Source organism: Stegodyphus dumicola, chromosome 2 (genome assembly GCF_044657685.1).
Source record: "Stegodyphus dumicola isolate Sdum_Otavi_A_Nest chromosome 2, ASM4465768v1".
NCBI classification, from domain to species: domain Eukaryota; kingdom Metazoa; phylum Arthropoda; class Arachnida; order Araneae; family Eresidae; genus Stegodyphus; species Stegodyphus dumicola.
In genome coordinates this window covers 185,172,543-185,185,420 of record NC_140769.1, presented here as the reverse complement: position 1 = coordinate 185,185,420, position 12,878 = coordinate 185,172,543, and the positions used below count along the sequence as shown (strand labels likewise).

The following is a 12,878-nucleotide window of genomic DNA, read 5'->3' as shown; positions in this document are numbered from 1 at the left end:
CGAAGAAAAATCAAGGAAAAGTAATCTGTGGATTTTAGACAGTGGAGCTACAGAACATATGACCTCTGATAAAAGAAAATTCTCATACTTTAAGAAGTACACATCTGAAGTTGAAGCTGCTAATTCAGAAAGAATAAAGGTCACTGGACTTGGAAATATTTCATTTTCTGTTGGAGAAGAAGATGGAGAAAAAAACATCACTATTGAAAATGTCTTATGTTCCAGAACTAGGAGGAAATGTATTATCCATTGGTATAATTGAAGAAAGAGGCTTAAAAGTGGAACTTGCTGCAAGAGAAGCCAAAGTGATTGGTAAGAATGGAATATCTATCTATCTGGTGAGAAAACAGGAAGACTGTACATAAAAGAAGAAAAGATGACAACTGCCAACGTTACGAAAACTGAAAGTGCCGACTTGTTGCATCGTAGACTTGGTTATTTACACTCTTGTACAGCAAAAAAATATTATCCCCATCGGCAGAAATCTGAAATCAACAATATTAGTAAATGCACCTTGCCAAGTCTGTATCCAGGGAAAAACGAAAAGCAAGAAATTTCCAAAGGCCGCTAGTACAAAATCTAAAGACATCCTAGAAGTTATACATTCAGATGTCGTTGTTAAAATTTCTCCCCCTTCCTTTGGAGGCTCAAATTACTTTGTGACTTTCACGAATGAATTTTCTCACTATACCACGGCATTCTCTACGAAAGCCAAAAGTGAAGTACTAGAAAAATTTGAGGAGTACCGTTGCATGGTAGAAAATCTCCAAAACAGAAAATCAAATTCCTGAGAAATGACAATGGTGGGGAATATATAAGTGAAAAGTTTGACAAGTACCCCGCTACGCATGGGATCCAAAGGCTACTAACTGTACCTGACACACCCCAACAAAATGGTCTGGCAGAAAGACTGAACCAAATATTGATAAACACGACAAGATGCTTACTTATAGAGTCCGGAGCAGATCATAGGTTCTGGGCTGAAGCAATGGTCACTGCGGCGTATCTCCACAACAAGCGCCCATCTATGGCAATTGATGGCGATAAATTCCAGAGGAAAGATGGTCAGGATCTAGAAGCGAAAGAGACCAGGTCAGAGCTTTCGGATGCAGAGCCTGGAGTCATGTTCGCTCACACTCAAGAGAAAGCAAGCTTGATCCTAAAGCTACAGAATGTGTTTTTGTGGGCTGACCTAAAGGAGTTAAGGGCTACAAATTGTATGACCTGAAGAAGAGACATTTTTTTTGTCAGCAGAGCTGTCATTTTTGAAGAAAATGTTTTCGCTTTAAAACTAAGCAAGTGTGACAATCCTGCAGAAGAAGCTACTCTTAAAATTGAAGACTTTGAATCAGAATATCCCTTGGACCTACCTGAGACAGAAGCTCGTGACTCATCTCTAGGTCACAACTCCTGATGTAAATTACTTGGATAAAACCCAACGTCTAAATACAGATCTGACTGACCAAAATTCTGAAAGACCTACAGCCTAGAAATACTCCAGATTACGAAGATGAAGGCCAATCAGTTACACAGATACAAGACGTTGCTAATAACCTAGACCCTGAAGTCGAAGCATCAGTCAGAAATCCTACCCATGGGAGTTGAGAGGTGAGAAAAGAAACACCAGAATTCCTAAACGTTTCAAAGATGTTTATCTGTACAATGCCCAAGAGATACAACAATCTGAAGAAAAGGACCCAGTAACTCTAAAAGATGTCGTGAAATCACACGAAGCTGACATGTGGTTAAAAGCCATGGAGGAAGAAATTCAGAAGTTCACTCAAGCTCAAACATGGGAACTAACTATTAAACCTCCAGGAGCCAAGGTAATACCATCCAGATGGTTGTTTCGTAAGAAAAAAGACGAGATTGGGCACTGAGCAAATTTCAAAGCCAGATTGGTGGCAAAAGGCTATCTGCAAATACCCGGAGTGAACTTTCAAGACACCTTTTCACTAGTCACCAAACTTAAATCTATAAGGTTACTGCTTGCCGTAGCTGCAAAGATAAAGCTAGAGATTTACCATATGGATGTGACAGCTCCATACCTTAATGGAATTCTAAAAGAGGACATATATATGGCACAGGCAGAAGGCTGCATTGAGAAAGGGAAAGAACACCTTGTCTGCCACCTGAATAAAAGCATTTATGGTCTCCGACAATCAGGACGTGCATGGAATACTTGCTTGAACGACTTCCTGATGAAGTATGGATTGAAAAGATCAAGTGCAGACCCTTGTATTTACTTTTGTCATGAGAAGAACATCATAATTGGAGTTTATGTTGATGACCTCCTGATAGTTGGAAATATGCCAGAGATAAATGAATTCAAGGAAAGTGTCAAGAAAAGGTTCAATGTCAAGGACCTGGGTCCTGCAAACCAGATCTTATCCATGCAAATATGCAAAGAAGAAAATGGATCATACACACTAGATCAAATCGTTTATGCATCAGAGATCCTGGAAGCATTTAAAATGACTGAAGCAAAATGTGCACCCATGCCATTGGACCCCAGCATAAAATATAAGAAGGCAGATGAACAGCAGCGGGAGGAAATCAAAGAAAACAGCAAGGAAATCCCTTACAGACAAGCTATAGAAAGTCTCCTTTATCTAACTTGTGGTACTCGCCCAGACATGGCTTATACTTTCACCTACATGAGCCAGTTTAATGAAAAACACACTGAAAAACACTGGAGAGGTGTGAAGCACATTCTAAGATAAATAAAGGGAACACGACACAGAAAGTTCAGATTCCAGAAGACAGATGAACCACTTCAAGTCTACTCAGATGCTGACTGGGGAGGTGATAGAACTGACCGTAAATCTTACAGTGGTTATATAATGCTACTCGCAGGTGCTCCAATTTCATGGTCGAGCAAGAAGCAACCCACAACAGCTTTATCGTCTACAGAAGCAGAGTATGTGGCGATGTGTCACACTGCCAAGGAAATACTATGGATTAAAAATTTGATAAAGGAAATCTGTAGTAAATTAGCTGCTTCACCTCAAAAAGTGCTAGTCGACAACCAGGGAGCAATATTCCTAGCCAAGAACCATGTTACTTCTGAAAGAAGTAAGCACATCGATATTAAATTTCATTTTCTGAGAGACCTAGTGAAAGAAAATGTGATTGCATTTGATCATGTGCCATCCAGCGCTGATCTCCTAACTAAGCAGACCTCGAAAAAACTCTTACGTGTTGTGAACTATATCAGGACTTGCATGTAAAAATGATCTCCTTCGAAGTTTGTGACTGAACATAAGCCATTGTGGTTCTAACTGTGTAGAAACTTGACTTAAAACTCCAGAAAGAAGCCTAGATACTAGTTTTTCTTAATTATTTCTATGTAAACATTGTGTTTCCTAGTATAACTTAATATGTGTTCATTTAATGATACAATTCATTTACTTAATGTTAGTTGGCAGCAGAAGTGCTGCTGTCGTGTTTTCCTTATCTGGTGTGCATTACTGTGGTTGCTCGTTTCCATGTGACCAAAATATTCCCAACATATTTTATTGTTCAACCTGGACTATGTCATTTATTTAACCCACGAATAATTTAAATTTTAACAGTAAGAACCATGTAGAACCAATTCTTCATGATTCCAACTTGGAAATTAGACAGTTTCCTTTAGATAGTCATTCAAAAAGGCAACTTTTGCCTCAAGCATATAGCTCTTGTGTACTTTACCAAAGCCCAAGCAATCAAACCCACGTGCGTAAAACTTGAAATAATTGTATTCGGTTATTACAGGAAACTAGCGTACTTTATACAGAGAAATGCATGGAATGATAGCATGTCACCATTCGGGACAAAGTAGTTTCTTGCGCTTCAAACAGAGTGAAAACACCTTTCCACTATTAGGCGGGATGTTGCTCATGATTGAACAATTTTAGTTGCCAGAAAAATATTATATTTTTATGAATCAAAGAAAAGTATTATATTTTTATGAATAAATTTTAATAAAAAATTAATGTAATTTACTCATTAGTAACATTAACTCGTGCTCCAAATGTCACCTACCCTTGCATTATAATTTAATGACCCACATTTTTATTTTTACACAAAGTGTCGAAGTTTACCTCTATTGATGTTAATCTGCATAGTCACATTTCGTATTCTGCATTTCATTATTTCATGATTTCTATATTTTGTTTTTGTTACTACATACGTTGAGAAAGATTATTCGCTTGAATACGTTGTTCCGAATGGTATTAAAATGTTTATAACTGCATGAGAAACTTCTAGGTATTCTTTGAAACCAAAAATTTAAGACCTATTGTTGCTTAAATTTAGCTTTTATGTCGAATCTGTTGATATATCTGTAAGTTATTTCCTTTCCTTCATTGGCAAGCCTTCTGATTTATAGTAGGTCTCGAATGGATTTTTTATCCAGGTTGACTTAGCTTTTTCTTCAGGAAAAAATTTCTGATAATTTTCTTGAATTGAAAAATGTATTTCATTATAATTTTTAACACTATCGTCTGAATTCAATTCATTTTCCATTAGAAAAATGTTTAGTTTCGCAAAACATTGCACATCGTTCTTTTTGATATATGATGACCACGTGTTAAGTTTTAAAACTAATAGTTAATGTATCTTTATATTTTTTAATTAATAAATACTAGCCAACTAGTTTGAGTAAATTATAATTTTCTTTCTGAACTTTTGTTTTGATTTGCGAAATTCCGCGGTTCCGAGGTATATAGTTTAAGGACCTTTCATAAATTCTAATAACATAGTTCGGTTTTTACAAGTTTGAGAAATATACGTACTTATTTTTTATTTTCAGATGTGCAAGGCCTTTCTACCAGCTATGGTGATAGATAACCAAGGCCATATTGTGTCAGTGGCCAGCTTCGTAGGTTTTGTTGGATTAGCAAAACTGACAGATTATGTTGCAAGCAAATTTGCTGCAGTTGGATTCGCCGAGACTCTGAGTCTAGAGCTGTTTAAAGAAGGTCTGGATGGCGTAAAAATTACCACTGTTTGCCCAACTTTAATATCTTCTGGGCTTTTTAGTGGGACAAAAGAACCGTGAGTAATATTTCTGTAACTTATGATTCATAATTGAGCACAATTCTTCATTATTTTGTTTGAGTTATAATTTCCAAACTTACCAGTAAAGTACAGTATTATGGAATTTGATATTTATCTCTATGTATATATATATATATAAATATAAATTTTTGGAACAAGGCATTTAATATATATACTTATAAAAATATAAAAATAAAAAGTTCAGATGTAAAATATAAAAAACACGATGGCCTTGCTCTATGCGAACAAGCAACCTTTAATTTAACTTTTAGCAATTTCAGGATCTTCCTCCTAGACCAGTACTTTCGAGAACATTCTAGCCTATTACGGAACCGCTCCTATAAATAGAAAACTCGCGCCATTTTGCGAGGAAGACCGCTTTCTGCTTCCACTGCTGTTAGGATCTATGCTGCTGTGTCAAAGCTATCGAGCGTCAAAATATCCCTTATAATAAATAAAGGATAATTAAATCAACAGTTTCAATTATTATTAAGGATCAATAACTTAACATATTTTATTGCCTTATATGCAATAAAATATGTCAATAAAAGATAGAGAAGAGTATTATCAAAAGTGAAAAAGGTTTCATTGTTACCCAGTTTTACTGCTTAGGATCTTTATTGTTTTATTATTATCGCTTGAAACACAGCAACAACATTGTACACGGTGACACTAATAATAATTTTAAAAAGAAGCGTTAAATCTGTTTATTAGTTTTTAGAAGAAAAGAGGAAGAAACATAAAGAACGTGTAATTATTAGAAACAGCTAATGTTTAATGCCATTTAAATCTGACGCTGAAGTCAGTGAAATATCGAAGCGTTTCTTCAGAAGGATTTCAAAGACATTTACTATTCCCATACTAACATTCAACCTCTTTTAAATGAAAAATCAGATGCTGTAAAAATCCTATAATCTGACCTTATGGCTCGGCACTCTCGATAATTCGTTATGCGTATTTTAGGCCATCTGAAGACACTGAGAGCGTAGAATTTACCTCTATTTGAAATCAAAACTTAACAGTTATAGTTTTTACTACCGCAGTTACTTGGAGATGTGTCAAGCTTTATTGGCTTGCCAAAAATTGTCACCGAATTTTTTAGAAAGTAATATTATGTCGACGAATACGCGAGTACTGATGTTTTGATCAACCATTCTACACTGTTGAACAGAGCTACTAAATAGCTCATATATAAAAAGAACCAGATATCACAAATTTCTCCTCACGGATCATAAACATTTCATGTGTATTCCTGAAATAATGCTGTACCTAGGGTTTCAGACTGTATTAATAAGGCTTCCTTTCTTAAATAGCTCTTGTTACCAGTTCATAGAAATGAATGCTTACTGTTAAATAAAATTAAAATTTATAGAGACTGCACTTTTTTTTTTTTTTTTTTTTTCGGAGCAGGAAATACGGAAAAACAACAATGTCCTTGCTAAGATTCCGATTACGTAGCTGGATGTCCTAACTATATACACCAAGAAAGCACTAAAAGCAAATGGATAATGTCAAATACTATGGCTTCAGGCCTTTATGCAATAACTTACATATCCTCATTCACGTCAACGAAAGTACAGCTATGAATTTTGCAGTAGCTTTATTATAGAAGGTTTCGGGAATTTATTTTTTTTTACCACACTTGCGATATAAAGTTAGGTGTATTGTAAAACGTTATTAGCGAGTAAAGGTAAAACAACTCCTGATAAAAAATCAAAACAGAAGAGACATACGCCAAAGTGAAATATAAAATAAGCAAAACAACAACCTTGTGTTTGGCGCGAATTTAGTCAAGAACTCAATCGATTTCGATGATGAACAGCTACAGGTTCCTCTTTATCATTTGCTCCTGATGAAAAGAGACTTGTACTTATTTGCCCTTGATATCGATTGAGTTCTTGACTAAATCTACGCCAAAGTTGTTGCTTTGCTTATTTTATGAACTGCTGAACGCTTTTACACTATTGTAAAGCCCACCAGCGGCCGAGCGGTAAAGTCGCTGAACACTGGTAGTTCGGCCCGAGGTTCGAATCCCGCGAACGGGCTGGCTGCATGGGTGTTTTCGTGGTTTTCCCCATGTGTAACGTGTATACGAGCCAGTTTCCCTTAGAAAGTCCTCCACGAAGGCATCCCTCCCCTTAGGCAGATAGCCCTAGTGTGCTTTGCCATAATTAAATACACACACACACACACACTATTGTAAATAAAAGCTCTTATTAAGTCGTCGATTAGCAGGAACGCGTTTACCTGTTTCTAATCTTTATTTCTAAAGAACAAAATTTTATCACAAACTTAAAAAACAAATGTGTTAAGAAAAATGACCTGGAAGTCCAGACAATGTGCGTTTTATTTGTTTTGCGTCATTTCTGGATACGAAACTTTTTCTTCCATTACACCAGCTTATTTTAAATTTAATATCTGAAAAGTTAGCCTCCTAATCATACATTAACACTTTATTACAAAAAACAATCGTTTTCTGATTTATGGCACCATGGTGTTTTCCATCCTATAGATCCGTCCTATATAGGTCTTTTGCTTCTGCTTTGATTGTGTAGTGTGACATCAATAATCCATAATCGCACAAAAATAAACGAGTAAGTAGCTGCATAATTAGACTAATAAAATAGTCTTAAAAATTATTGAGAAACTCTCCTGAAATTATTTATTTGGCTGTACTTCTTAAACTCAGTTTAGCTACCGAGACAAATCACTCAAATTAACTTAGTTAACTTCATTCAATGTTATTTAAATTCACTCACTCTCTTTCCATGTATTATGTAATTTTCAAAACCTCGATTCCAAGTATTTTATCCCCAGTATAACATCTTTTGTATTCTACTGCATATAAATGGTAGCGAAAGCCTTCGACCGCGTTTGGCACGAGGGACTCATTTTTAAATTCATCCAGCTGAATTTTAGTAGAGAAATGATTCTTCTCCTTAGATCCTTCATTCAAGACAGGAATACGTTAATATCGGAAATGGCTCCTCAGACAAGAAGCGTATCAGGGCCGATGTCCCTCAAGGGTCTATTTTAGGGCTCGTAATTTATCTCTTCCATGCTTCTGACTTACCTAAAGCACTTAGACAATAACCACTTTTTAGGTTGTGCCGATGATACGGCTTTCGCCATCAAGTCTCGTCCATTAAGCCAGATCATGCGATCCAAAAGCTGCAAAATATATTGCCCAACCTTGAAGAGTGGTGTCAAAAGTGGAGAATTGCAATAAATGCGCATAATTTTCAGCTACTGGTCATTAGACATAGACACCCAAATACCTTAGTTTTTAAAATATTGTACCTTTTCAACGAAGAAATTCCGATTGTGCAAAAGGCGACTTACCTCGGTGTAGCGTTTAATAAATCACTGACTTAAACTGATTACATCAAGAATGATAAAAGGAAGTCTGTGGCTATTAGTAACAGTCTAAATAACTTGCTTGGTAACTACTCAAAGCTCGACTTGAATAAGAAAAGGCATATCTACACGGCTATGATAAGGCCCATCTTTTCTTATGTCTCGCTGGGCAACTGCCTCAAAAAAAGACATCGCGCAGTTGCAAATTATTCAGAATAAATTCCTCCGTACTATTACCAACGCCCATTTGAAATGACACCTTACATAGAGACTTAAAATTAGAAAGTGTTGAGGAATTTCTGCAAGATGAACGCTAATTTCTTTGACCGTGCAATCAACTGTGACCATTTAAATAACTTTCAACTACGAAGTTCTTGAAGAAGATAACACTTTACGTCCGCACGCGGCTTTCCTCACCCGCGATTCTAACTTTCCCACATAGTTTATTTCATAATTGTATTTTGTATATTTTCTGCGTATATTGTGTAAATTTCGCTTGTTTTATTTTAAATGTATCATCTTATGTTTATCTGCATATATGCACTACTTAATTGTATGTACCTTATTTTAAGTTTTGTATGTATTTTGAACTTCTCTATTTTATGTTATGATTTAGCCCGCGCTGTCAGGCCTCTCCATTGCTTTATTGCTTGCTTTCGTTTGCCTTGTGACAGATGGTCACCCCCTCTTACCATTTTCCACCTCCTATTTATACGCCATATACGACTTATCTATGTTATGTAGATAAGTCTGGCGCATAAATATGAGTCTACGCAATAAATTTACTAAATCGGACGCGGCAATACTCGTCCAGAACGAACGAACAAACATTGTACTTTACACATAGTCCATTTTCAGACGTGGTGAAAGCGCAAAGCGTTTTAAACATGCTACCAAAAAATCATCAGCAGAACTGAATGAGTTAACGTTGGAACTCCAGTTTGTGGCAGTCTAATTTAGAATGGATTTAGAAACATTTAAGTATAGTATTTGAAACTAAGTGGTTCCAGAATATTCCCACTTCGTCAACATTTATGTGACACTGGAAAACCTAGATAAATTAGGAACTGCTTATTTGAAATAACAGAAAAAAAAAAAAAAAAAAAAAAAGGAAGAATAGAATTTCTTTTTAACAATCGAAGCTAAAATATATCGAATCTTGAGAGTTTTACCTTTTAAATCTAGTCATGCATTTCCGTGTGCATTCGAAATAACTGTATTATTCCTAATTTAAAAAATTAAATTTGCTTCTAAAAGGAAAGATAGGATTTTAATAAAAAAAAAAATTGTGTGAATTTCTTTTTTGTAGGTTAAACGTCTCAGTGACACCAGAATACGTGGCACAAAAGATTGTATCAGCTGTCCAAAAAGGTAAAGAAGGTGTGATCTGCGTTCCCGGGATACTGAAGCTGATAATCATTTTGAAGGCGTAAGTATGCATCAGTAACTCTGGGTAATAGCCTATTTTTTGGCAATTCGGGGGGCTAAAATTGGCTATCATTATTTATTCGTTTACAGATGCATAAAGTTATTTATGCATCTGTAAAGGAATCCATAAGTAAAATAATAAAAAAGAAAAAAAAAAAAATACTGAAGAATCTGTACATATTGTTGTTATTGAACATATTGATGTTTTTAATTTTATTGCTATACTACGTATTTCGAAGCTTTTATACAGGGTGAATGTAGTTTAAATTCCGATTTCAAAACCTGTTAAAGTAAGAATCAGCGGTCAGAATGATTGAAAATTTGGCTTGAATGTATACTAAAGGAATTTTGCTTAGCAGAAGGAGAAATACTTCCAGAATGTATCGATAGATGGCACAGTACTCGTCAAAGCAACAGTCAGTTATGGTTAAATAACAATTTAACTAACTTGATTTAAGAATTCATTGAAAAATAACAATAAGGAAGTCATGAAACAAGCACCTACGACTGACGCAAGAAATTTTCATAACGCTGTCCCCCCATATTCTGCTATTGATTAAGAGCTCAGAACAGCAAGTTCCACTACACATCATGGTAGGGCAAAGAATCTCTTCGGCGCCCACCGCTACAAATTCACAAAAGTGCCGTTCAAGATAACTTTTTTTTTTATTTCCATTGTCTATAAATGATAGAAGAGAGTTTAGAAGAAATGAAACAACAAAACCTTATTTTAAACAATTAAATTGGATTTTAATCAAAAATAATTAATTAAAAAATTAGTTAAGCATGTGTAAAAAATTAATTAATTAAACAACAAATATAAAAACAAAAAATAAATAATTAAACACTAACTTTTGACACCTCATTTTTTTTATTGTACTGTATTTTAGATGAATAAAATTGTTTCTTTTATATCTTTTCTTTTATATGCATAAGTTTCCATCGCTATCAATGTAAGTTTCACAAATCTTTTTTGTGACATATTCATACGTAAATAAGTCTTAATTAATTTTATTTTGGAAAATGATCTTTCACCGCTTGCAACACCAGCAGGCAAAGTCAAAAGACAAGTTAGAAAATGAATCGCTAGATGTAATTAACAGTAGAATGTAAAAAGGAATTTGAGTTTTAAAATTATCTTTTTAAATATCTTTAAATGCATATATCTTTGGATTTCTTTCCCCCAAACTGTTGCAATGTTTCCGTAGATCTTTTTTATCTATTTCTGATAAATGTATAGGAAATTAAAATTAATACTGCGAAATTTTAGTTCAAAACATTCATTTAAAGATGCCCACCTAGCATTTAAAATTTGACAAAAAACATTGAAGAGCCAAAATATTATGACCACCTACTCAATAATGCGTTGCGCGACCTTTGGCCTGCAAAACAGGTACAACTTGCCTTGGCATGAATGCCACAAGTTCTTGATAGATGACTGGAGAGAGGATGTACCAAATGTTTAAGCAGTGGTCACACAAAGTCAAGATATTCCGACATGATGGCGTTTAAGCTCTGAGCTGCCACTCCAGGGCATCCTAAATGTGCTCTATCTGGTTAAGATCTGGCGAATTAGGTGGCCAGGACGTTAATTGGAATTCATATTTATGTTCCTCGAACCATTCCAACATAATTCGAACCTTGTCCTGCTGGAAGATTCCATTTCCAGTTGGGAAGACAGACGCCATGTAAGGGTGCAACTGATCTGCAGTTACGTTCACATAGTCTGCAGCTTTCGTGGTTTGTTCTACACAACTACGGGTCCCAGAACCGTCCATGATCCTTATCCTTATCCGCGCCAGTACTACCGGAATATCGCGCAAGGCGCGATGTGTCCGACTCTTGAAGCAAAGCCCAGTGGACACATGACGATAAGCATTCATGACGAGTCGGTAAAATCATTAAGGTGGTAAAAGGGGCGTGACCATGCATCACAGAGCCGAAGAAAAGCCAGATTCAGGAGCAGTGAAGTAAACTATGGTGTATGTTTGCGTTGAAACATAGAAAAACAAAGACAAGTCAACGCAAATAACATAAAACATAATTTAAAATTACGATGAGAATAACATATCTAGATACGACGCTATATACAATATGTGACACAGTATGCAATGTAAAATAAAATACAAATTCCAATAAATACGACAAATTGAAATACAAGTTTACAATATGAAATACATAAGGAAAAATATAACATATATACAAGACGGTGAAAGTAATTAAGTGGGAAAATTCGAGTCCCGAGTGAGGTGGGCCGCGAGCGGTTTATAATTAAAATCTTCCTCAAAAACAATATACTTAAACACATTTAAGTCGCCCATGTGATTACAGTCCTGCGCATTTTTGAAGAAATTCGCATTCATTTTATGCAAATACTCTTCCACTGTCTCGAGTTTTAAATCCTTATGTAGCGTCTGATTTGAAACAAAGGAGTAAGCCCTGTCATCATTCCGAGTAACTTGTTCTGTGTTACCTGTAATTTATTTAATTCTGTTTTATGGACAGAAGCCCAGGCAGGTGACGCATAGGCAAAATTGGGTCGAATGATCGAAATGTAAATATGTCTTTTGCGTGGTAAGTCCCGCTTAGAATCCGGAGAAAGAAGGGGAGTGAGGCTTTGTATTACCCACAACATCTTGCTTCTAACATAATTTATGTGATTTTTCCACTGAAAGTTGGAGCTATACTTGATATCAAGGTACGTGGCCTTGTTTACAATAGGCACAACAGTCCCGAAAAGTTTCAGTTGTTTAGCAAGATGGGTGTTCATTCTTTTCTTCTTAATGATAATGAGGTTAGATTTCTCAGCATTTATAGCGATTCTCCATTTAGAGCACCAAATCTCTAACTGTGGCATAAAGCTCTGGAGCTTAGAAATTGCGAAATTTGGCGATCAGACTTGACAGCAAGTGCTGTGTCGTCCGCATAGCAATCCATAAAAAAGTTTTGATCCATGTTATCCATAGGTAGATCCGACACGTAGAACAAATATAAAACGGGCCCTGAAATAGACGCGGTCGAGTGCCTTCGCCACGTCTAGCATGAGCAAG

At 35.6% G+C, this 12,878-nt stretch overlaps 1 protein-coding gene across 1 annotated transcript in view; it reads left to right on the top strand.

Annotated features, from left to right (window-relative positions):
* Nucleotides 1-12,878, top strand: part of LOC118180419 (epidermal retinol dehydrogenase 2-like) — a 69,220-nt gene that overhangs the window by 47,705 nt on the left and 8,637 nt on the right. Inside the window, exons 2-3 of the mRNA XM_035349527.2 lie at nt 4,796-5,040; nt 9,710-9,829. Coding sequence (XP_035205418.1) covers nt 4,796-5,040; nt 9,710-9,829 — 365 coding nt within the window. The remainder of the gene's footprint in view (nt 1-4,795; nt 5,041-9,709; nt 9,830-12,878) is intronic.